The sequence below is a fragment of the Caretta caretta genome, chromosome 16, assembly GCF_965140235.1.
Source record: "Caretta caretta isolate rCarCar2 chromosome 16, rCarCar1.hap1, whole genome shotgun sequence".
In the NCBI taxonomy this organism is placed as follows: Eukaryota; Metazoa; Chordata; order Testudines; family Cheloniidae; genus Caretta; species Caretta caretta.
The window spans coordinates 16,122,932-16,148,063 of NC_134221.1; the positions used below are offsets into that span (position 1 = coordinate 16,122,932).

Sequence of the window (25,132 nt, forward strand, 5' to 3'; positions counted from 1 at the left end):
TCAACTCAAACATTTTTTATTCAAAAACAAAATAGAGCATTAACAGACTGATGTGGCAGAATGAGCTAGTGCAGAGAAATGACGGACAAAGCGGCGACATATACAAAGCAAGTAAAGGCAATAAAACCTTGTATCAGCTGAGGGAGTAAACTGGAACGGTACTGCAGTCTCTCAATCAAACAGGGTTTATTGAGAAGTTATACAACTCCACTAAGCAATAGTGCGTGTAATACAGGATTTATTGGGTCCAGATAGGCACGCACAAGCCACTTATCCCTGTGTAGTAAAAATTGCACAGCTCATCACTTCTCCCTATACAGAGGCAGGAGATATAAAATATACAAAGCATGGGTGATGTAATGCCACAAAGGCAATGTAAGACATCAGAATAAAATTCCTTCCAGCACCTGACAAGCGTCATTTTCAGGATAGAACTTACATTCTGGAATGTGCAGCTGATCTGACAAAAAGAAGACTGGAAGAGTTCGAAGATTTGCTTGACAAACAAACAGTTTTCCAGTTAATCGTTAGAAAAGCATTCCCTGATTTACACTGACTTTGTCTTCAGTTTTTTTACATGAATATACACTGCATAGTTTCCATAGCTATAGGAACTACATCGGTTAGCTGATTAACCCTGCCTTTTTAACCAATACTGCACCGATACAACAGGTTTATAAGGGAGACAGTATTTCAAAGTGTTCCTATTTAGCCTAGATATAGATACACACAGGGCATGAATCTCAACTAGGAGTTATACAGAGATCTCTAATGTATGACAACAAGCAGCTCATTCTAACAGCTCTACTCCCCGCAAACGCAAGTTACATCATACACTACTCTGAACGACTTTCATGACAGTTTAAGGTGCATACGGTGCTAGCAATTAATGTAGTACACATATGAAACAAAGCTCTGAGGTGAAATACTGCCCTCAAATTTTGTGGGCAACATCTGTTATTGGCGTTATTTCTTGTGCCTATCTAAGGGCAGAATTTAGCCCATTTATTCTCCTTACCATCACTGTAATAGAGAACAGCAGGTCATGAGCTGTGCCATGCCGATACAGGAGATATAGCCTTCCAATATACCTAGCACTCAGCTGTCGCTAGTAAAGCCCATCTATTTCAAGCTCGGATGGGTGAATTCAGACCAGTTCAGCTTACAGTTTACCACGCAGGCTACTGTCCTATTATTCTGACAGTGGTTATGTCATCTCTATATTTTGCTGTGACACCACCAGCACCACGCAGCCGTTTGTCGGTATGAAAGGAAGAAGGCAACATTAATCACGGCAATGAAAGTATCGGGAGGGAAACCTAAACAAAACCATTGGCACGACTGTTTAGCCCAATTTTCTTATGTTGTGGTGAAACTGGAAAGACCAGCATGCTAACGGAATCAAAACCCTCCTGTGCAGCGGTGGGCATAAGTCATTCAGTAGATGTGCCGAGAACCTGCTCCCGTTAATTTAATGGAGCTAGGTCTTAATTTTGCATCTTAAGAAAGCTGGGTTCTATCTCACAAGAGCTCACATATAAAGCAAGTTTGATGGCTTCCTTCTAGTTCTGAGGTGTCATTTGTCCACAGCATGAAATGATTTGGCATACCATGGTAATCTCTTCTCAGATCAAACTTAGAAAAGCCATAGTAGAGGTATTTGCAAGTTGAAAATGAGCTGCATCATCATCAAAGGTCCAAAGAAAAAATCTGCACCTTGCTTGCCCACACTACTTCTGGCTCTAGCCAGTGACAGATCGTCAAAGTGCTAAATAAACACACGCAAACAAAACATGAGCTCTGTATTGTCTCTATGCAAAACAGATAGTACGCCTAACAGATGTTATTCACTTTCTTTATACACTTAGACATTCATGATATTCCTGAAAGAGCAACTGATGCCTTACTCTGAACATATTCTATTTAGAAACAACTCCACTTGCACTTCTTTTTTTGTTTCGGTTACGAAAACATGCACATGAGTAGGGCTTTTTTTTTTGTTTTTAAAAAATTAGTTATTGCAGTTTTATTCATTTACCAGTTAGATATTCTACATCTACAGAGTAAACAGAATCCAGTAATAGTAATAATCATACTCAGCTCTTATATAGCTAGCCTTTTCATCTCTGCAGATCTCAAAGTGCTCTGTTACCAAGCAAGCCAAGTATCATCATCATCATCAAGGATGGACTGGATCTTTGATAAAGACTTCAAAAACTTCTGCTGCTTATTCCTCACTTGGAGCCAATAGGCCTAACCAGGCTCATGCAATCTGGCCGTCCTCAACTACTACCGACTTCAGTGGGAGCTCAGTGTCTTGAGCCACAGTTAGTGCCATCAGTCTATAGACTCAAACTGCAATAAACTGATGTCACAATCAGAGGGCTAAGGACAACAGCTGAAGAATAAGGACCAAAAGTAAGACTCAAGGCACATCTGCATGAGCCAAGGATATTTTGTTCCTATGAAAAAATGGGGAAGTGAAATAAAAAAAATTATATATATACACACCATATGTAGAATTCTGTTGAACATTCACGCACACAAACAACCTTCTCACTGTCTTCCACCAGATACCAGTGGAATTTCAGAAAGAATCAAAAGCCATCTGACCCGTTACCACCCCCTCAGCCTTTTCAAAATGTCCTATTTGCTATTAAAGAAACTAGACTTACCGAAAATCTCTGGTGAGGTTTTCTCTCAGTTTTTTTTTTTTTTATAAAAAAAATTTGCTCCACTCTGAAATCAGCTTTCGGGCACGGAAACAAGCAGCAATATGCTTGCTGAATTAAATCTTAAAATAATTTTGTATGCTATACAAATATACATCAATTCAACATTTACAGCACTTCACTTCCTAGGATCATAGTTCAAACTTATTGCCATTACATATGGCGCAATTTCCCAACTTTTCAGTTCAAAAGCTCCAAGGATATGATTTTTCAGGTATGAATTCACCCAACAGTCAGTGATGGGATGGGAAAAACTGGATCTGTTAGTAGAAAAGTAGCAATATGAAGGAGTTCCAGGTGAACTAGATATTTATTTTTTTTAAATATAGTCCATATTTTTAAGGGCAGGGATAGGTTTTGGAGGGGCTTATATAGTGGGGGCAAGGCTGCCAGCTGCAGCTGATCCTAGAAAGATTTCAGCTAATAGGAGACCTTCCTCCTCTTGGCCTCACTCAAGTCTTTGTTCTCTGGGGGTTGTTCCAATGCTCTTCTGCTTGCAGGGGTCCGACAGTCCTTGTCTTTGCTGCCAGTTCTTGCCTCTTTTGAGGAGACAGAAACTCTCCAGTCATGGTCCTGCCTGGCTGTATGGGAAGCAGTGAAAGGCATGTCCGGCTGTCTTACAGTTTGGTTGGGTTTGTTGGAATTTTCCGCCTTGGAGACAGTAGGCTGCACAGTGCTGATCTGACCCCAGTGGGCTGCCGATGGATCAGGTCCCCGTGACAATGTCACATCTGGATTGCTCAGGGCTGATGGATTGCTATTCTTGGAGGCCTGCTCCTTCCCTGTCGCTTCTGCCCTCCTAGCCAGTCTTGGATCCCGTGGTCTCTCTCGAACAGCAGGCTGCACCGGTGTGGGAAGAGTGACTCCTTTGAAACCCAAAGCTTGAGACTCTGGTGCCTGTCTTACTACTCCATTGCCTTGTGCTGACAGGCCAGCACAGGCCGAGAGTATTCCAGAGTCATTGCTGCTTTTTCTGTTGGGGACCTTATTCTTCCCATCATTGCCCAAACACGCCTGCATTTGAGTAGCTTTCTCTGACAGCGCAGCAGTAGGAGGATAAGAGAGTGGCCGCTGTAATGTTGGTTTGAGCTTCAGAATTTTAACAGCATCTCTTTTATAGTTTTTGTCACAAGTCTTGATGATAGCGCCTCTTCTCTGAGCATCCTGAATCAGCTTATTCCAGTCTTTATTGTCCTTGAAAGAAGAAAAATAGTTAGCAAATAGCACACACAGGAATCTCAGGATGCATGTTGTCCTTTTTTTAATCCACACAACCTCACTTCTGATAGCCATCACGGGAACTATATGTACACTTGCTCTGGGATGAAAGGATTTTTAGTAAAAGTTTCATTAAAAAGCAATACAGCATCCCACTGCTATAACACAGAGAGGATACTTTTAGCCAACATCGTACAAACTAATTTAAATTGACAGCTCCTGTAACTATGATTGTCAGGACAGTGGTCCTCCGACCTTGTCCAAATACAACACAAGAATATGGTGTGATTGCCCCCTAGTGGTGCATGAGATACAGTAAAAGAATATGTTTTTTGAAAAATTAAGGCAGTGGTGTGCAAACTGCGGGGGGTACAAGAGTTTGTCTAGGGCAGGTGTGCAAAGAAATTCTGTTAATATCACTTTTCATAGGAGACTTACTAGCCCCCAGTTGCCACCCTTACTTCTGCTGCTGCTGGCAATGAGGTGCTAAGACTTCTGTGAAAAGTGATATTGACAAATACCACTTTTCACACATTGCTACTCTTACTTCTGCATGAAAAACGTTTCAGATTACGATAATGGAGGGGGCATGCCAAATTATCTGAATGGTAATGGGGGGCACGATTTGATAAATTTGCACACTACTGGTTTAAGGGACACCAACTTCAAATATAGGCAATTTTTAAAAGGTGAATTTAAGCAGTTTCAATTACTACACCTGCTCCAGATTCCACCCTGCCAATTTCTGTGGGGTCCAGTCACATTTTCTTGTTTTGTAAAAACGTTTTTCTCCACTGTTTTGGAGTGAAAGACCCACACGCAGGGAAAACTGACTATCCCAGGGAAACTGAAACTGACTGTGCATTTGATAGCATTTTGTGCATAAGGTAAACAAACCGAAGTAATAGAAAAAAAATCTAATTTTTTTCAGTTGGTTATCTTAGGCATTACTTGAAATGTGTAAGTAAAAATTCAGACAAAAGTGTGTTTTTTTTTAAAAGCGAAAAGTGTTCCTTTAAAAATTTCAAATTCAAAAAAAGACATTTTAGCTTCCTAAATGAGTAAAATCTAATGGTTTCTTAGATTGATTATATTAGAAACAAGTCACTATATGCAAGGACAATGATATAATGAGAACAGGGACATTTACTGATTCTCTGCTGAATGAGAAATGCCAGCTACAGCAGTTAAACTGTCCCAGCAGTCCTGATTCTTATTACAATGCCGACTAATAACCGCAAAACTGGCCAAGTGCAGTACACTTGATCCCAATGAAATAAGCTAAGATCTTCCCCTTTTCCTCCTTACTTTATGCCACCATGCCTAGGATCTAACAAATTCTGGAAGCAAAGGGGTGAACAGGACAACATCAACAAGCCTGGAACTAAACTGGCCTGTATCTGGAAGTATCTGGAACTAAACTGGCCTCTTTATGCTTAATTTGCATTCTCAACATGTGCTAGAGCAGAAAACCAACTCTTCCTCAGGCATGGAGGGCCCTGTCAGTAGATATTATGCAGTTCTGCTCGAAAAGGGAATGGGGAGCAGATCTGGGGAGTATTTGGGGCTGGTGGGTCCTCTGGTCTTCTCCCTATCTGAAGCAGTCACTAGGACTGGGGAAGGCAGCTTCGTTTGGTTTATTGTTTGGCTTTGGAGGGAAGAAAGGGGATGATTCTGACCCTCAGGCTGTGGAGCTTGCCAGTGCCAGCTCTCGTTCATGCTGCCACTGAGGAGAAGATTTACCCCCTCATACTTTCAGTATTTTTTACTGATAAATTTTATTGCAAGCCATTTTACAGAACAGCATCTCATTTGCCTGGCTTGAAACAATGGATACAGTTCTCCCTTCAGAAAGCCTTCTTGTGTAATACACAGCCACAGGACAATTGACTCCGCCCAAGAGTAGCTTTCAGACCATTGGATTGCTTTAACTGAGCAACCTTATCCCAACACAGACTCCTCTTTCACACAAGGATGGGTTGGGAATGACTTTCACTTTCTCATTCCTGACCTGAACTAACAGGGAGAACAGGCAGAGATGCACCGGACTACAACACTGTACCTACCATTAACGTTGTCAATCTTCCAAGGATGAAGAGGCTGTACCTGGCTCGGGTAATTGTAACATTCAGACGCTGAAGACTTGCCAGAAACCTAAATAATGAAACAAAATTAAGTTGCTGTACTATTTCTTCCAACACACTTAACTGAACTTTAGTTCTTATTTTTAAGAAGTGACAATTGCGGAAATAAAAAAAAAAGCTAACTACAAAGAAGGTGGGTTTTCCTCCATCCCTTGTTCCCACTACAGCAGCCAGCCCTCCCCTAAACAAGGTACTTTGGTTGTTACCCAGGCTCCCTTTGCCATCTTCAATCCCCTGTAGAGAATCTCTCTCCCACCAGCTTCTACTGCTGCTGCTTCCCTTCTCAATGATATCTCCGGTCCCTCCTGGTAGCCACTACTTCTTTCATCTTAAAACAGTCTCTAAAGTCTTCCTATTCCCTCTGCCACTTCCCTTCCCTGCATAGACTCTCAGATGGAAGAGATCAAATTTATTTCTCCTGTCAAGACTTTGAGCTTCCTTTTGACTTGAACTGAAATAGATTAATAATATTTGGTATGATTAACATGAAAACGTTCTATTTAATATTTCAGCACTGTGCTTGAATATTTTATTTATTTTAAGGTCACCTGCAAAGGAGAAACACACTGTTGGTGCCATTTTTGCTTTGTCATGGTTTTTGAGACCTGACATTATTGTTCCTTGACAAAAAAGTTTTCACATTGGAAATATTAGATCTTGTCTACCCTATTTTTGCCAGAGGACTCTACAGATAACAGAATTATAGGTTTCAGAGTAGCAGCCGTGTTAGTCTGTATTCGCAAAAAGAAAAGGAGTACTTGTGGCACCTTAGAGACTAATAAATTTGAGCATAAGCTTTCGTGAACTACAGCATCCGAAGAAGTGAGCTGTAGCTCACGTAAGCTTATGCTCAAATAAATTTGTTAGAATTACAGGTTTTATTCATTGTTTAAAGTTCAATTTTTGTTAGCACCTACTTAATTCAAACTCCTGATGAACCTTGTGGAAAAAAGCTCTGTTAAAGACTATAACGCTACCACTCCTCCTCCTCCAATGAGGATTGAGAAAGCTCCCAACTCCAGAGCCTACTCTACACAAAGAATTTTGCAAAAACAAGTCTCGTCACGGCTGACACCAATTTAGCCAAACAGGTCCCACAGCAATACCTGGTGTTACCAGCATGTTAATGAACCCTATTCTTCAGCAGTTTCACACATACAATAGTAAAAACATGGCAACCCAGAGAACGGCCTATGTTAGGGCTCCCACCAGGGGAATTTCTGAGGTAAAATTCCCTAGTGTAGACACCATGCGGTTCTCCAGCTAAAAAATGGGAAGGCACAGCTTGATATTCCTGATAGTTTTAAGGTAAAAAAAAAAAATCTACAGGGGTCCCTTCTCCCCCCACTGAAATACCCTTTCAGTGTCACTTCTTGGACAGGGTTTTGCTCCCTTTGTAGGTCACTTTTTCAGTGAATTCACTGCTGGACTGGTTACCCTGAAGATCAAAGCCCCTCTGCTCACTACACAATAATCTATAGCACAGGCAGCGGTGGTGCAAATTTCCTGTAACACCTTGCCAAGGTGGTTGGACCCTGCTTTGAAGAGACCACAGTGATTAATACTTCGTGCCTGCCTACATGAACAATTAGACTGCAGCAAGCTAGGGTGTGACTCTACACCACACCAGCCAGCCATGGCCTGTCCACATACACCCTTGCTGATGCATGTTAACAGTTTGTTAGAGTGCCTTCAGCTAGTCCCATTTCAAAGAAGGATAGATCAAAGCGGTCTAATGAACTGTTAATGTATGTCAGCAGCATCCCCAGGGACAGTTAGACTGTAGCAGGCTAGCGCAGGGTAGAGCGGTCTAACTGTTCATGTAGACAAGCCCTTAGAACTTAAAGAGCATCTTATTGCCAAAGCAATGTACAAATAAAGCCTGAACAGCTGGGTGAGCTTGTAAGCTTTATAAAGGGGCAAACTGAAGCAAAGAGGGTAACAGCCAGCCAGTAACAGCGCCAGAATTACACCTGGCTCCCATTCCCAAACAATCATCTAGATTAGGGATTTCTGAATCATATTTATAAATCACTTCCCTGTTTAGCAATACTTTGGCACTGGAAGTGCTATATAAATAAGTCACTTTCATTCATAATCATGAATAATTTTTTTTTTAAAGAAAGGAAGATCAGCATATCAACAAAGTTACAATACACAGCCATATGAATATAATTTGTAAGATTGCACAGCAGAGCTAATAGCATGAAGATAGATACCTGGGTAACTGATGGCTGTGTATCATCTCTGTCCAAACTAAACAGACAATTAAAATGGCAAACCAAAGGATGCACGCAATTTAATCTGTGCTCAGTGCAGATTATTATAATACTTGGCATTGGGAGACTCAGGTTTAATTCCCTGCTCCACTATAGACTCTGTGTGAGAACCTGGACAAATCACTTAGCCCCACTGTGCTTCAGTTTCCTGTTCTACAATGAGGATAATACTGCCCTACCTCACATGGGCGCTAAGAGAAGAAATACAGTAAATATTTTGAAGTGCTTGGAAATCTACTGAAGAAAAGAATTACATAAGAGTTAGGTATTTCTATAGCACCCCCTGTCCAGACCACTTTTAGGAGATCAGTGGGGAGGGGTGACCATTAGAATGCTTAATTTGGCAGAGATGAAAAACACCAGACAGATATTATCTCCTTGATGTTCTCTTACTGACATTCTGCAGAGAACACATGTAAAGAAAGTCTCTCTAGGTGTGTGCAGACTTCAAGTCACCAATCCCCCCCTCTTTTTTTTTTAAAAAAAGGGCAAGACATACCCAATTGACCCTTGTGTGCTGTTCGCTCTTACACACGTCACTATAATGCAGTCTTTCTGTCGACCCTGGAACCCGTCAACTGTGTCTACTTCTCCCGCTCTAGGAAAGAGGAATTTTGAGCTGTTTAAAATTTTCATCTTTGGATTTTAACCAAGTGCTTATCCCAATAACCTAAGCACTTTTATGAAAGGTTAACCTCTTAACATAATCCATGCTGTAAATTAAACTATTTCTTAAAAAAAAAAAAAGATACAGTGCATGACCCTCCTTTCTGAAAACATTCACTTTCTTTTTCAGACGCCAAGATTATGCCAGAATGTGGTTCAGGTTCACTGTAGTTCAGGAATCATTTGAAGTGTGCTCTTTAATCACTTTTATTCTGAACAGTTGTATAAATCAGATCACATAAAGAGATCCAAACTAGAGAATGGTACCCAAGGACCTCACTAGCACTATGAAGAGAAAAAGCTTTGAATGCTGCTCTATGCTTGTAATAGCTTAACCAGTTGCAGCCAATTGTCAGTACTTTTTCTCAGCACAAAAAAATTTTAACAATTACAGTTTCTAACCTACTGCAATATTTGACAGAGGAAATGCAAAAGGAAATCCTCCATCCAGAGGATTTCATCCCAGGTAGAACATATAGGGTATTTTTACCTGCCCCTGCCAAACTCTCTGTCCAGTTCTTGTTGAATCATCTTTTTCTGTGCACTGTAAGGGGTGATTATTCCTATGTGACGAAAACCAATATCATTCTTTTTTTCTTTAATCAATTTCATTATTTCCATCACCAGCTTTACTTCCTGGGGATTAGCAAAAGAGCTGAACAAGATAAAGAGGAAGAAAAACAAAATCAAAACCATTTACATACTGTTAAACTCACTACTTTAGCACAGCTCATGTGCTAGGATTTACTGTGCCTCTTCATGCTTTATCCTTTTGAGATCTCTGGATGAAAGATGCTGCAAAGCACTTATAAGCCACCGCCAAGCTAGGGCTGACATACACCAGTGGGGAAGATCTCCTGTGAAAGGCTCTGTTATTGGTCCCATGTGAGCTCTAATGCCTGGGGAAATTATAGAGGAAGGGAGCAAGTGTGTCTTGTGACAGCAGACCCTTAGAATTCAGCAGGGAGAAGCAAGTCAGTGAGGTCATAGGGGTCTGGAGAAATGGTGCTAGAGTTAGCAGTGTGAGATGGCAGCTAGTGGGACACCAAACCAGGCTGCAAGGGATTAAATTCCACACAGTCACAAAATGAACACTTATTTATATTTGCGCCCATGCATCACAGCAATGTAGGGCTGGAAAGGGCCTCAAGAAATCAACAAGTACAGCCCCCTGCACTGTGGCACGACCAAGTAAACCTAGACCAACCTGACAGGAGTTTGTCCAACCTGTTTTTAAAAACCTCCAGTGATGGGGATTCCACAGCCTCCCTTGGAAGCCTATTCCAATGTAAGTACCCTTGTAGTTAGAAAGTTTTCCCTAATATCTAACCTACTTTTCCCTTGCTGCAGATTAAGCCCATTACTTCTTGTCCTCCTGTCAATGGACATGGAGAACAATTGATCACCGTCCTCTTTATAACAGCCCTTAACATATCTGAAGACTTACCAGTCACCTTTTCTCAAGACTAAACACACCCAGTTTTTGTAACCTTTCCTCAGAGGTCAGTTTTTCTAAACCTTACATCATATCATTTTAGTTGCTCTCCTCTGGACTCTCTATTTTAGGAAAGATTTGGACAAACTGGAGAGAGCCCAGAATTGGGAACACGACTCCAGCTGAGGCCTCACCAGGGTCAAGCAGAATGGGACAATTACCACCTAATGCCTTACATACAACACTCTTATTAATACACCCCAGAATGATATTAGCCAGCCCTTTTTTGCAGCTGCACCACACTGTTGACTCTCATTCAGTTTTTGATTCATTATAGCTCCCAGATGCTTTTCAGCAGTTCTACCACCTAGCCAATTACTCTCCATTTGGTAGTTGTGCATTTGATTTTTCCTTCCCAAGTGAAGTACTTTACACTTGTCTTTACTGAATTTCATCTTGTTGAATTCAGACCAATTCTTCAATTTGTCAAGGTCATTTTGAATTATAATCCTGCCCTCCAAATTCCTTGTACCCCTCACAGCATGGTGTCATCTGCAAATTTTATAAGCATACTTTCACTCCATTATCCAAGTCATTAATAACTATATTGAATAGTACCAGACGCATGACTGACCCCTACAAGACCCCACTAGGTATGTCCTCCCAGTTTGGCAGCAAACCATTGATAAGTCTTTCACCCAGTTGTGCACCCATCTTATAGTAATTCCATGTAGACCACATTTCACTAGTGTGCTTATGAGAATTTCATGTGGGACTGTGTCAAATGCCTTACTAAAAATCAAGATATATCACATCTACTGCTTCTCCCCATCCAGTAGACAAGTAACCCCGTCAAAGAAGGAAATTAGGGTGGTTTGGCTTTGCTTTTTCCTTTTGACAAATCCATGTTGGTTATTTCTTATAACCCTATTATCTCTTGGTGCTTACAAATTGATTGTTTAATAATTTGTTCCAGTATCTTGCCAGGTATCAAAGTTAGGCTGACTGGTCTATAATTCCCCAGGTCCTCTTTGTTCCCCTTTTCAAAGATAAATATTATGTTTGACTTTCTCTAGTCCTCTGGGACCTCACTCCTCCTCCAGGAGTTATTAAAGATAACTGATAACAGTTCCAAGACTGTTTCAGCTAGGCCCTTAAGTGCCCAAGGATGAATTTCATCATGCCCTGACGACTTGAATATATCCTTCTTATCTAAATAAATAGTCTTTAACCTGTTCTTTCCCTATTTTGGGTAGAATTCCTTCACCCCTTGATGTTAATATTACTTGTGTTGAGTATCTGGTTGCCATTAACCTTTTTAGAGATGACTGATGCAAAATAGGCATTACACATTTCAGCTTTCCTGATGTCATCGTTATTAGCTCTCCTTCCCCGATAAGTAGAGGACCTATACTTTTCTTCATCTTTCTCTTGCTCCTAATGTATTTAAAGATTTCTGATTTTGTTCCTATACCCTTGTGCTATTCTTTTGTACTTCCTCCTTTGCAATTAGTCAACATTTCCACTTTTTGTAAGATTTCTTTTTGATATTCAGGTCATTAAAGAGCTCCTGATGGAGCCACACTATTCTTCCTATCTTTCCTTCACATTGAGATTGTTAGCAGTTGTGTCTTCAATATTGTCTCCCTGAGAAACTGCCAGCTCTCCTGAACTCTTTTCCCCTTACATTTTCTTCCCATGGGACCTTACCTACCAGTTCTGAGTTTGTTCTCTGAGAACAATACAAAACAGTTGAGATAGCAGTCTGAATACTGGAATGAAGAAAGCATGAGGAGCAAGACATAGCAGAGAAAGTCCAAACAGTCAGTGCTACATGTATTGTGTGCTTTTTTATTTAGAAGACAGCAGGACTTTAAATTGAAAGTGGGTTGGGATTTCTCTTTGAACATTGTTTCCTCGACCAATGTAGTAGAGCCATTTGATGGTCAGACACTACCACTCACTCTCTGGAACTAAGTATTTGTGACAATAGTGCTTTGAACCATACTCAGACAGATTCAGCACAAACCATGGTGGAAGACCTAAGTGCCAGCAAACTTTATGTGGAGCAACTGGAGCCATTCAAAGGTAACCATGGATTGACCTTGGACAGCCATGGAAAGCCCTGGAGATTAGCAGAGAGAAGAAGGGCAGGTGACCTTGACTAAACACACCACTACATTTAAAGACTTGTGAAACACTACCCTGCACCCACAGAAAGGTAAGTGGGTCCCAAACTGGATATGAAAAGAGTTAGAAGGAAAAAAAACCTGACAAAGTTAATGACACTCATTCCAGATAGTAAACAGGCTGTTCACAGGGTCTCTGGTTCACTACAAGATAACTACATCAGGAAGGATAGCCCTGACTCTACTCAGATATACAATCACTTACACCCAAGCCCTTTTATAAAGGCAAGATAATATATTTACATCAGAGACATGCCAAACTCGTGCCCTGAGCAACAATGTTCTCCCACTACTGAATGTCAACATCAGGTCTTTAGTTCAGAATGGAGCTTTGGCTACGTTCCATGTATGAAAAATCATTCTGCAGTTAATTATACCAGCAGATTTAGATTTTGGTGGAAAGGAGAATAGAGAACTTACTCATTATTCCGTTTCTCGTGGCCATCTGCTACATCAAAGACCAGGTATGGCTGGAATAGCCAATCTGAAGAACATCTGTTCTCTTCTGTTGCTCTGTAAATAATTGTAATTATCACCATTGCAACCATCAAGAGTTATGAGAATTGATACATCACTTATTTACGACAGGTAAAAAAACTCAGGAGACTTTCAGCTTCTCTTCTAGATTCCATAATTCCTTATGCCATCAATGTATACCAAGGCAAGAAACCGAGCTCTTGGTGATAGAGAATTAGCCCAGTCTTTGAGATTATGATCTAGTTAATTCATGAGCCCAAGACAACAGCTGGAAGAAGGCTATGGGAGTTTCCACGCCAGTTATGCAAACATCTGTTTCCCTCTTTTGGAAAGAAATCCTACGGGCAAAGGAGTACACTGATTGATATGTGGGGAAATAACTAAGTGCTGTTAAGTTTTTGCTGGAATACCCCTACTAACAAAACAAACAGAATGCGACCCACCTGTCAGTCTTTAAAGTCCTGCCATAAATGTAATTGGATGGGAAGAGGCAGATGTCAGGATGCATCCTATATTGTACAGTCAGCTGTAAAACGGGCAGCTTCCCTGTAACATTCTGCTGCATCTGTTCCTCCAGGTGTTTGTGCAGGCGAGCCATCATAGACTGATCATAGCCATACTCTTGAGCTTTCTGCCAGAGGCAAAACACAGGACTGACTTTTGTGGAGTTAGGTGCATCATAAGAAATCCAATATGGGCTTAAACTTGCAGCTTTGTACATTCGTTTTCACACCTTTAACTCACCAACAAGACACTGAGTTTGAGAGCGTTACAGATATTTATATTTTAGTTTTCACAATTTGTATTTGTCAGTAAGTCTGCACCTTCATTTCAGCAGAATTTTACTGGCATTAACCAGTCAGAAGCTTTATAGTTAGTGGATCTTTTGAAAAAAAAAAATGAGGTTATATTTCTTATTAATCTATCCAATAAGAAAAGTTTCCAACATGCAGTTTCAGGGGTAAAAAAGCAATGTGCGGTATGAATTACATTGAATGTTTCCCCTTTCTTGGCTCATACAGATAGGAATATAGAGCCTAACCTCCAGTCTGAGCTACAATGTCCACACTGCTATTTTTAGCAAGCTAGCGTGAGCCCCACTAGGGTGAGTTTCTCTACCTGCGTCAGGAGGCTCACTCCCAGCTGCAGTGAAGACATACCCGAAGTGACTGACTTGACCAACATCACACAGAAAGTCTGTGGCACAGCAGGGCATTGAACCTGATCACCTGAGTCCCAGGCTAGTGCCCTGACCACTGGACCATCCTTTTCCCCCTTGTATTTTATATGTTCAAATTGTCCCATCTAGCCTTGATTACATACTTTTATGCAGTCTGTGCTACTCGACATTATTGTCCTTTCACTATTTCCATTATACAACTCCGTTACCAAAGGTACAAATACAATCTGCTTACCATAGATATTACAGTAGGAGGCAGCTGCTTGGGATCTCCAACAAGGACAAGTTTACTACAGCGATGAGTCAATGGGATCAGAGTTTCAACCTCACATGACTGCCCTGCCTTTCATATACACAAGCAGGAATAAATGAAGTAGGAGTTGTAAGCCAAAAAGAGGAAACATAAGTGTTACATTTCCTGTAACGTACTCAGAATAACCCAACACATTCATTTTTCAAAGTTAAAAAAAAACAAAAGAAGGAATATTGCTTTGCTTAAGAAATCTGAGCGAAGACGACTAAAATAAATTGCTCTCAATATGAAATTACATGCAAAGCAAATATTCCTTGCTCTCTAAACAGAAACATTTATAACCCATCAATCTGGAAAGTTTCCACCACTTTTTTTTTTGCTGTGCTCACCTTCAGAGATTCATGTCCCATGTGGATCCCTCTCCTTCTAAGAAACAGTATTTCTGCAGTATTTCTGTGGTTTGGGAGGCCATCCTGGCCAGAGCAACCTGCTGCTCCCCAGCCCATGAGCATCCCCTTCTTGGGATACGCAGGAAGCCAGGTCCCCACCCCTGAGACTCCCAAAATCACTCACAGGCTACAGGCTCCCTTGGCTCTGGTGCAATTCCAAGCACACATGCATGGGCAGGCAAGAACTACCCCCCAAGGGGACACATGCACTTCAGCCTCTGGAGAGGTGAGTGAGCTGGAATGCTCTTTCCCGACCGCACATCTCCTGCAAAGGGAGGGGCCACACTCCCTTAGTCCAACCTTCCTCCTCGTTCTTAGAGCCTCACGGCAGCAGGTGAGCCAAAAGACTCAGGTAGTGAGAGGAATATTTTGAAGAAACAAGACAAAATTCAGAACCAGTCAGGTCCTTGTGCCCCCACACAGCGACACACCCCATAGTTTGAAAACCAATGGTTTAGATTAATTCAGATTAATCTCCCACCTGAGTAACAGATACATGATAGAAGTAATGAACTTTGACGCTGTTCTCGTCTTTCATGGGTCTGGGATCTCCCAGACTTTGCTAAATAGTAGAACATGGACTCAGATGGTTGCTATTTATAACTAGGACAAAAAAGGCCTATCTACAAAGGCCTCAGGCCCCTGGCTGACAAACAGTGTGTGTAGCCTTATCGTGTTCTGCCTTAAGCAGAAGAGAACATAGTTTGGGGATTATGGTCTGGCTCTGGCACTGAGGAGAGCCTATCATCAGAAGCCACAAAGCAGTGTTGAGGAAAGACTGCAACAAAAAACGTTAGCTTTATAATGGATGTTTCTCCATCCTTCCAAATATCATGCTGCAGCTGTTGCCATCGATACTAAACTGATTATAGTTACTAATAGCTTTGCTGACCTCATCCACAATGACACAGCTGAAAGGGTCAAGTCCTTGCCGGCGAAAAGCAGACTCCAGCAGAAAGCCTCCGCTTGTGCTCAATGTGCAACAGATGATGTGGGACTCCAAGATGATGCTAGCCTGCACTTCCTGAGGGCGCCCTCCAACCTTTGGGTACAAGGGCAAGACTCTTAATATCGTGCTTCTTTTAGACGGATTTAAAATTTTCTTAATCATCTGTTTTGACTTGTGATAACAGCATCTACCGGTTTGGCCAATTCAAACAGCTAAACATATGGTTACACTAAAGTCAGCTCCTTTGGAGGCATATTAGCTCATACCAAAAGAAACTGAACATGAAACAAATATTTTTAGTCTGCCTGACTAAGGTTTTGCTCTCACTAACTCCCAAACACAACAATATCTCTATGTAGTTTACAAGACATTGCTGTACAGGATGTAAACTTCATTGAAAGTGTACTTTTATGTCTGTATGTATGCAATCCAGACTTTATAATTGTTGTATTAGAATTAGTTCATCACCACCACATTCCTTAACTCCTTAGGACAAAGTAGGGAGTCATGAACAGCCTATATCCGTTACAGATCCAGCTTTCATGATACCTTGGATAGCTGCCTGTAGTTTGGCCCTATTTTCTGTTTTTGGCAAAAGAGCTCAGCATCAGAGTGTGTTTCTACCTCTAAGAGCATATCAAATTACTTTACATAACCTCATCATTCTCCATAAGCCAAGTAATTCCCCCAATTCCTGTGTGCTGACTTGCTTAAAAACATTTAAGTGTATTTCAGCCAGATGTTTAGGAGCAGGATGGTGAAGGGAAGGAGTCCTGAGGGAAAGTTCATATATAATAGATGTCTCCCCTAGAGTCTGTTGCTCCTAACAATGCTCAAGTGGGTAGATTGTTCATTATTTTAAATTCACCCTAAACTAATGATGTTACATTTTTAACACACTTCCCATCTGTTTCTTTGTAAAACCCTGCCAGCAGAATGTACCTGGATTTTCACTCAAGTTTTATTTAGTTACTTTTAAATCCTCCCAGCAACCTCAAAACCAAGAACCATCTATTTTGTAAGAGATGAAAAAATGATGCATCTATACAAATCAACTAAGTTTGTTTTAAAGAGTTGCCCTGAGGAAAGATTCCTACCTGCCTCAGCTGAGAAGTGAGTTGTTGCCGCTCTCTTGAAAGTCTGGCAATTTCCTCATCTAACTTTTGACTCTGAAAGAAAGATATGAACTGGAATATTTGTATCAAGAGTAATTAACAATGCACATTTCCTTTGTTCTCCTATGGCCTCAAGGTTTTCTATACATCTAAACATGTTCAACTTACAGCCTTTTAATATCTAAGTGTACCTGTATATGCAGACCACAGTTTCTTAGAAAAGATACACAACTGTGAGCTGTTGACAACATAAGATATTTAGATTCCTAAACACACTACACTGGCTTGTCTCCATGAAGCTAAGCACTGTAATTTACTATCAAGTAGCTGCAACACACAGGTATGCCAAGTGTTTAAAGCAAAAATTGAGGGGAGACTTATAAGTGAAGTAAAGTATAACAAGCAGTCATAAAAATGTTTCTTGTCTGACTGCTTGATATGTAAAGAGACAAGGTGGGTGATGGAATATCTTTTATTGGACCAGTTTCTGTTGGAGAGAGAGAGATGATTTCAAGCTTACATGCAGCTCTTCTTGAAGTCTGGGAAAGTTAATCAGTGTCACAGCTGAATAAAAAGTGGAACTGATTGTTTAGCATAACACCACTGCTTGATATGTATCCAATTCCAGGGTTAAAGGTAAAAAAAAACTAAGCTTAAAAACACACAAGAAAATGAATTCATGAAAGATTTTAAGTGCCAATTACAGTGAGCAAGAAGGGACTATTCCCTCTAGCTGACCACAAAGTAAATGAAGGATCCTGCAAACTGCCTTAGAGAGTTCCAGGTGTGTACATTGCCTTATCTAGAACTTTGACACAGCTAAATGACAGAGACAAATGCCTCTATGGTAGAAGGCTATTAATTCCTGGCTTATTTTAACAGTATTGGTCAAGTGCCATGTGTTTGGAGGGATGAAAGAAAACGTTGCTTCCCATCACAATTGAGAAAGGTATATTCGGTTTGGAAAGAAGAACTCTTGTGGATTGAGCCTCCACGGAAATGAAGATGTATGAAAAAAACTACAAAGCAAAATTAAACTACCCTCTGCCTCTTATCACATCTATCCATGGCACGCTGCCGAGAGAGACTGTCCAGCTGGCGATCTAGAGCTTCCTTTTTCCTGTGAATATCCTGGTCACGGCCAGGTTGTCCCCTGTCTATGAAAATAAAATGAGGAGGAAATTAAAAGGAGAAATTTAAATGTTACAGACCAATTTTTTTTTTTTTAAAAAAAACTATGTGACTAGCACCACCTAAGAATGAAAGGACTGGCGCCCAGTTTACTTGACATTGTTTATACTCCTTTTACTTCCTGCATTTCTCACCTTGGACAACGAAAATCAATGAAGTCAGTATCCTTTCTATGTATTAGCCAGGCTTTTAAATGCCACAGTGTCTAGATTTCAAATGCTACTGAAGCGTTTGTTTAAATACAAACGTTCTCAGTAGATTTTTATTTGCGGGAAAAATCTACTGGCCTTATAAAAGCTGTTTACTTTTTTTTAAAAAAATACAAAATTTAAGTTTTAGGCCAAATCTATATTGACAGTGTCCCCCTTTTTAGGCCCATAGAGAAAACAAGTTCCTTATAAAAGCACTGTGGCATAATATAGGCTGTTCTATAAATACCTGCCTTCATGAAGTTTCTCCTTTGTGTCCAGTGGAATTGAGCACATCGCATAACCAGTCTCAATACCATATTCTTATAAAGGAAACTAAAGTAATCATCTTTGCATGTTACTTACTCATCCTGTGGCTAACTTGGCTGTCCAGGCTGAATCTCAGGACATCAGTGCTTATTGACTTTTCTGGACCTAGTCGCACTAAGTTTATATCTCCACAATTTCCTGTATATAAACCACAGTTTCAGATCACAGATTCAAGATAGGAGCTAGTTATGCTAGACTTCATTATCTACAATATTTCTCATTTAAAAAGGGCATTTTCTGATGCACATTTACATATCTGCTATGAGATCACAGTCAGAAATGCAGGCACATGAATATGGAGTAAACATCAGCTATATGGAAGAATCCCTGAGAGCTTCAGTGAAGCCATGTTTAAAAAACAGTGCATGCAGTTCTGACAGCAGTATTTTGCCTTTGTACTGGAATATTCCCTGCTAGTAATTCACTTTTCCTAACACTGACCCACCAAAGTAGAGAGCAATCCCTCCCTTTGCTTAGACATTGTCAATTTCACACAAGCACAAACAGTGAGAGAAAATAGAACCACAAAGTGAACTGACTCCAGAATATATTGCAAAAACATTTTACCCTGACCTTTAATGGCAACTCAAACTGATAAGAGCTGGAAATTCCAATAGTTTCAGTATAAAGATGGAAATCGTCCATCCAAGCCTTTGAGCCATATTGAGAAAAAAGTGTATTAATACTTTAACACAAAAAGAGGAAAAGGGTCAATGATAGTGATTTCAAGCTGCAAAGTTTTGTAAGTGCTTGCTATTAAAGCAATATAGTCACTGATAAACAAGTTATACCATGCACATTCTAGAGAAACATATGAAAGCAATCAATAGGGAGTGTGAGGTCATACTGATTATGTTCTTCTATGGGGAGAACGTATCTTACTCTTATCTGTATAGCACTGTAATTGTACACATGCTTTATGAATAAGTGATGATATGAAGCAATTGCATCCTGGTTAAACAGTTCCTTTTTCTCCTTCAATGTTACCCATTTTATATATGGAGATAAACTTGCACACCCAAAGGATTTTTTCTGTCTTGGCATTTTTCTTTGAATTCCAAGATTATCTTTTTCATGAGTTCATCAACAGCAGCATTGGATGGTGCACAAACCAGAACACGGTTTCGCTTGATCTTGGCATTCAAGTTTTGAGCTGGATTCTCATTCCCAGACCTCTGCAGGTTAATAAACAAGACATCAAAACCAGCAGTCTAGTCCAGATTTTTAATTTCAAAAGTTAGACAGTACACTCCTCTCAAACAGGATATGGTTAATCTGGAAGACTGCTTTACTGGGACCTCTCTCAGGGAACCACCCAATCTTAACAGTGACTTCTGCTTAAACTGCAAAGTATTGGCATGAATTCTATTTAATGGAGATACATTTGGCTAATGTATAGGGAGTTAACACGAAAACTAACAGGTGTGATGATTTTAGTGTGACAGATGACTCAGGTTTCTTACCTTGCTAACTATGCAACAGCTAGGCAAAGTAGATTTATGCATTTTGTTTTTCAAGCATTGCTGGAATTAATAACTTTTTTTTCCAAAATGCATGTGGTGTTTCAATACCAGAGTCACAGCTAGTAGCCAATTAAATTCACAGCCTCTTATTCAGTACCAAACAAATAAAAGTGAATGAGTTATATTCTCTAGTAGTTACTACAATAAATACTTTAAGAATGATTACATTTAGTTCATGTCGCCAACTACTTCATTTCACTGCTTCTCTTGGGTGAGCAAAGGTGAAATGCCTGACGGAATATGTAACCATATTCACCTACCTCTGTCAGAATACGGTACAGGAGTCCAACAATAGTTTTTGATTTCCCTGTCCCAGGTGGCCCATGGATCAGGCAGATTCTGGGAAGTCTTGGATGCTCCTTCACCATAGCATAAGCAGTTTCAATAGCCTTCTTCTGATCTGCATTGTAGTCTCTCATGTAGGAAGTCTAAAGGGAAAAAAATAATGTTCTGTTAACTGAAGTCATCAATAAAAGTTTCTGTGCTTTCAGTTTGTGTTTCTTGTCGTGCCCTCAGTTTGAAGAGCTTATAGAGTGCACACACTTCTGAGACTGAGTTTTCTCTCTGCACAGCACACCCCGGACCTGAAGGCTGCTACTGAGAGGATTTTAGGTCTCCCATACCTTCCTTTAGTTTTACTTTTCTACCACCACCCCCTCAACTCCTAAGCAGATATTTCTCCACCAAACATCGGACGGGAGTGCTTCTTGATTAAAACAGATATCAATACAGTGCCATAAATCAAAACAAAGAAGAGGCATCTAAACATATGTTCAGCCCCTTATCTAGGCACAAAGTTCATCAACTCCATGCAGTTTGGCACTCAAAGATGCTTTTGAACCTGGCTCAGCTGCCCAATACTACGTTCAGTGAGCACCTAAATACTGGGATGGCTTTTCTAACAATTTAGCAAAATTGGTAAAATAATTTGCTCACTTGTCATCCCTCACCACCATTTACTACTTAGTTACAGGACTTACAGTGCTCTCTGAAGTTACATTCAAATCCCTGGGACAGAAGTCAGTGTAACTTGGATTTATGATGGGTTTAGCCAGAGGACTCCTGCTCAACAGTAGCAGACCTTTGAACCTTCGTTGCGTGGTCACTAGAGAGCTGACCACTACACATTTCACTGGCTGATTTATGTAGTATGACAAATTGCCTCGAGTTTGGACAGAAAGGTGACAGACAACATGCTGCTCATTTTGCCCTGTTAAAAGAAAGAGCATCATGGTAAAGCAACCATATATTTTATTCTTCTCACATTAACGTTTCAAGTTTGATGGTTACATTTCTTTTCAAATACAAATTTTACTACTCCTGCAACTCTTCACTCCAACACATCTTAGTGCATTGCAGCCTGATTCTGGAAGATGTTGAACATTTTCCAGCTGAAATTGTTAGGACACTCAGTATCTTACAGGACAGGGCCCAAAGAGTACACACAGCACTTATTCACTGTCAGTCTTTACTTGGACAGAATACCAAGGCTTTAACCAACTGTAGCAGTGCAGTCACCCCGCTCCAGTCAGAAAGGGGTTAAAAGCATCCAGGAGAGGCTGGTTGGGTAGTCAGCCACAGGTGTGGTTGCACCCAATTAGGGCACTGCTGGCCCTGAAAAGAGGGCAGGCTGGGAGAGTGAGAGAGACTCTTGCTCCAGCTGGGGAGAAGAGAGAACCAGGTTGCCTAGGAGAGCAAGCAGGGGTACCTTGGACAGAGCAGTACTGGGAAAGGGCAGGCTGAGCTGGGGGGCTCTGGCCTGGTGACCTCACAGGTTGAGGCCTTGCAGCAAAGGCCTGAGGAGATACTAGGGCTGCAGGGAGGCAGCCAGGCCAAAAAAAGGCAGTAGGTTCAACCCCCTTGCCAGTGATGAGCGGCCATTTCAGACTGCAGTTTTCCCCTGAAAGAATGGGTTAGATGACGACTGGCAGGAGCCACTGAGGCAAGGTGGGTATAGGGGGTTGGGTTCCCCTGGGTGGGGAGAGCCAGAATGTGGAGGCACTGCCATAAGGCAGCACCCCAAAGAAAGGGGCACCAGGGTTCGGAAGGGACACGGGGCCAGAGGTGGTGGAGACAACAGGGCAGGTAACAAAGGGCGAGAAACCGGCCAGAGGAGGTGCTCCTGAGCTGGATGAGCTCATTCCTGGACAACCAGCCTGAGGAGCCGTGCCAGTGACTGCACGCCCTGCTACACCAACTTTATATAAAAATGTTATACACCCATTACAGCAGATCTCCACTTCTAGTTTACCACACGACACGCTGAAGAGACTTACAACTAGGTCCAAGAAACAATGTCTAGGTCAGCTACATGGGAGGCACATGAGGATTAGACTCTTGGTCTATTACTTCCCAGGAGTAAGTAAGTGCATTCAACTTGTGTGGGAAATAAGTGTATAACATAACTAAACAGAAACCTTTTCAGCCAGCTAAGGAACAGTGTGGTATAAAGGGAGTGTTATAACAGGGTGTTATAAAGGGAGTCTGATTTTTATCAGGGCCGCAGCAACACATGACTCTGAGGGAGGGGGAATATAAAAATCATAAACAGCATTTCAAAAGAGAGGGGGAAATTGCCACTTAATTATATGGCCCACTTTTGCTGAGAAAGGATTTGATTCCTGGGGTCTACATAAATTTTTTAAAATAGAAAAAGATGGTACCCGTAAAAGGTTTGTTGACACTTCAGCTAGACCAAGAAAGATTTTGAGGCTTGCCTGAGAGCAAGGCTCCCATGATGTTTCACAGGGAAGATGAAGCTAACTTTACAGAGTGGAATTTTACTGAGCAGTAACCCTTAGAATATTTTGAAAATGGTTGTCGGAGATATTTTATCAATGTACTACCTGCAAGACACAAAACAAATAAAAGTCTAAAATAAGGGCTTAAAAAATGACTAACCAATAGATGTGGAGACAGTTCAAAAGTTGCAATGTTATGGGGAATCTTGGAAAGACCTTAAGATAACAAGTTTGTACCAAAAAGAGGAAATACATAAGGACCAGAATGATACGTGATAACGGTCAAAATAATTGCCCTTAAAAATCAGGAGGAAGTAGAGTATCTGCAGACTGAATGCATGCTGTCAGGGAAATATAGGGAAAAGTCTTTCACAGATGTTGGTAACTATTTCTCTCAGTGTATGTGCTGTGTTTACTAAGCATTAATAAATCCAATCAAGCTAACTTATTCGAGGTTTGTTATTATTAAACTAACTCAGACTCAAGAGAACCCCTCTCACTAAACATAATCACAGTTTTTAAATTATTATTGGTTATTGATTAGACGAATTGTTAATTCTTGATTAATTAAATAGTACTTTGGAAAGTCTAAATTAAGGGACAGGCCCAAATAAAGGTAACATTTTAATTTTGGAACAACAAGGATGAAAGGTCTGATCAAATACTAACAGTGGCACTGTTATAACCTTTACAAGCCATATTGGCTGGAGAGTAAAAGGGTTCTCAAATTTATATTTAGATGATCAGACAATAGATTTGTTGCAGAAACTCTTGCTAAACTCGCCATTGGAGACAAACACTAAAGAAGAAATAATAAATACAAATAAAATAAGTTAAAAATGTACCAATTAGAATGGATTTAGAGAAATATGACTTTGGAGGGAATAAAAAGATATGGTGTCATCATGCAAAAAGAACCAGCTCCCATCCTAGTGGATTATACTATAATATCTCTCAACGACTTTTACTTACTCGTTTCACGGAGTGATGCACGGGAGAAGCGGGTCACAAAACCAACATGATACATTAGATGGCTCTCCATCTCACTTTCCTCTGTAAAGGTGTTTTGTTTTTCAGGCACCACCAAAAAGATCAAGTCGTCATCCTTTGGATGAAGCTGTTTTGCCAGATCACTTTCCCGAATGCATGCTACCGGGAACAATGTAAAAATTAACATGGGCACAGCCAGCCGTATTTGGGTAACCACTGAACTATTCATTTATTGCAGGCACTTCTGAAATATGCATCTAATTTTTAAAATGGTTAAAAGTTACAGAAATGCAGACTTTACAGTGTGTGACCTGCCCAAGGCTCAAGGAATCTATGCAAGAAGCAGGATTATAACTCGAGTACCTGGTTACCAATCTTGGACTCAGATCAGACACATGAAACCAAATAAGCCGAAAAGCTACTTCATTCCCATCTCCTTTTCCAGGAAATTTGTCATCAAACAATTCTAAATGGGTCAGATCTGATATATTAAAATATTTAGAAAACAGCTTGGCATAGTGAGCAATTTTGAAGCATGAATTCCTTGCATGGGGTACTTTTCACCAACATGTATTTTGTACCTTTTTTCAAACAAACAATGGAAAAGTCTTATAAATCTGGGCATTCTGGATGTCACACGCAAACTGCTCCTATATAATGAGGAGTAATAGTTGTGCCATATCCGACTGGCACGGTGTTTTCTCTAGATTGGCAATAAAGTACATTTCTGTTTATGCATTTATACCAAGGTCATCACTGTATTTGTAACTAGGCCTCAGGTTCGACCTGTAACCACAACATAAATTTGAGCACTCGGATTTGTGTATCTCCTACACCTATTTCTACCACTCAGTTTTAATTCATTAATTCAATTCATTGTATTTTTGCCTATTTCCCCAGAAAACTGGGTGTTTTCATAAATACTCACCTGTAAAATCTGCTCGATTCAAGTCAGCGCAGAAATTTTGTAAGTGCAAATGATAACAATTTTTCTCTCTTGTTTTCTGGTTTTCTATCCATTCCTGTGCAACCTGCATGTAATAAAAGTGGAAGTTATATGAAAATATTTTAGGAGGTTGTTTT

The 25,132-nt window shown here is 40.5% G+C and overlaps 1 protein-coding gene across 3 annotated transcripts in view; it reads right to left on the reverse strand.

Moving 5' to 3' along the window:
* The window catches only part of SETX (senataxin), a 51,561-nt gene continuing 26,429 nt past the window's right edge, over positions 1-25,132 (reverse strand). For 2 of the 3 annotated variants that reach the window (XM_048822373.2, XM_048822374.2), the window contains exons 10-25: positions 24,978-25,080; positions 24,032-24,208; positions 21,299-21,528; positions 20,579-20,746; positions 19,814-19,970; positions 18,832-18,933; positions 18,128-18,243; positions 17,069-17,140; positions 15,915-16,064; positions 14,556-14,663; positions 13,584-13,771; positions 13,084-13,176; positions 9,530-9,694; positions 8,873-8,971; positions 6,017-6,104; positions 1-3,926 (exon numbers count right to left, since the gene is read on the reverse strand). In XM_048822373.2, the coding sequence (XP_048678330.2) occupies positions 3,153-3,926; positions 6,017-6,104; positions 8,873-8,971; positions 9,530-9,694; positions 13,084-13,176; positions 13,584-13,771; positions 14,556-14,663; positions 15,915-16,064; positions 17,069-17,140; positions 18,128-18,243; positions 18,832-18,933; positions 19,814-19,970; positions 20,579-20,746; positions 21,299-21,528; positions 24,032-24,208; positions 24,978-25,080 (2,790 nt within the window). In that variant the 3' untranslated portion in view covers positions 1-3,152. The remainder of the gene's footprint in view (positions 3,927-6,016; positions 6,105-8,872; positions 8,972-9,529; positions 9,695-13,083; positions 13,177-13,583; positions 13,772-14,555; positions 14,664-15,914; positions 16,065-17,068; positions 17,141-18,127; positions 18,244-18,831; positions 18,934-19,813; positions 19,971-20,578; positions 20,747-21,298; positions 21,529-24,031; positions 24,209-24,977; positions 25,081-25,132) is intronic. The other variant, XM_048822375.2, reaches the window with a different exon arrangement.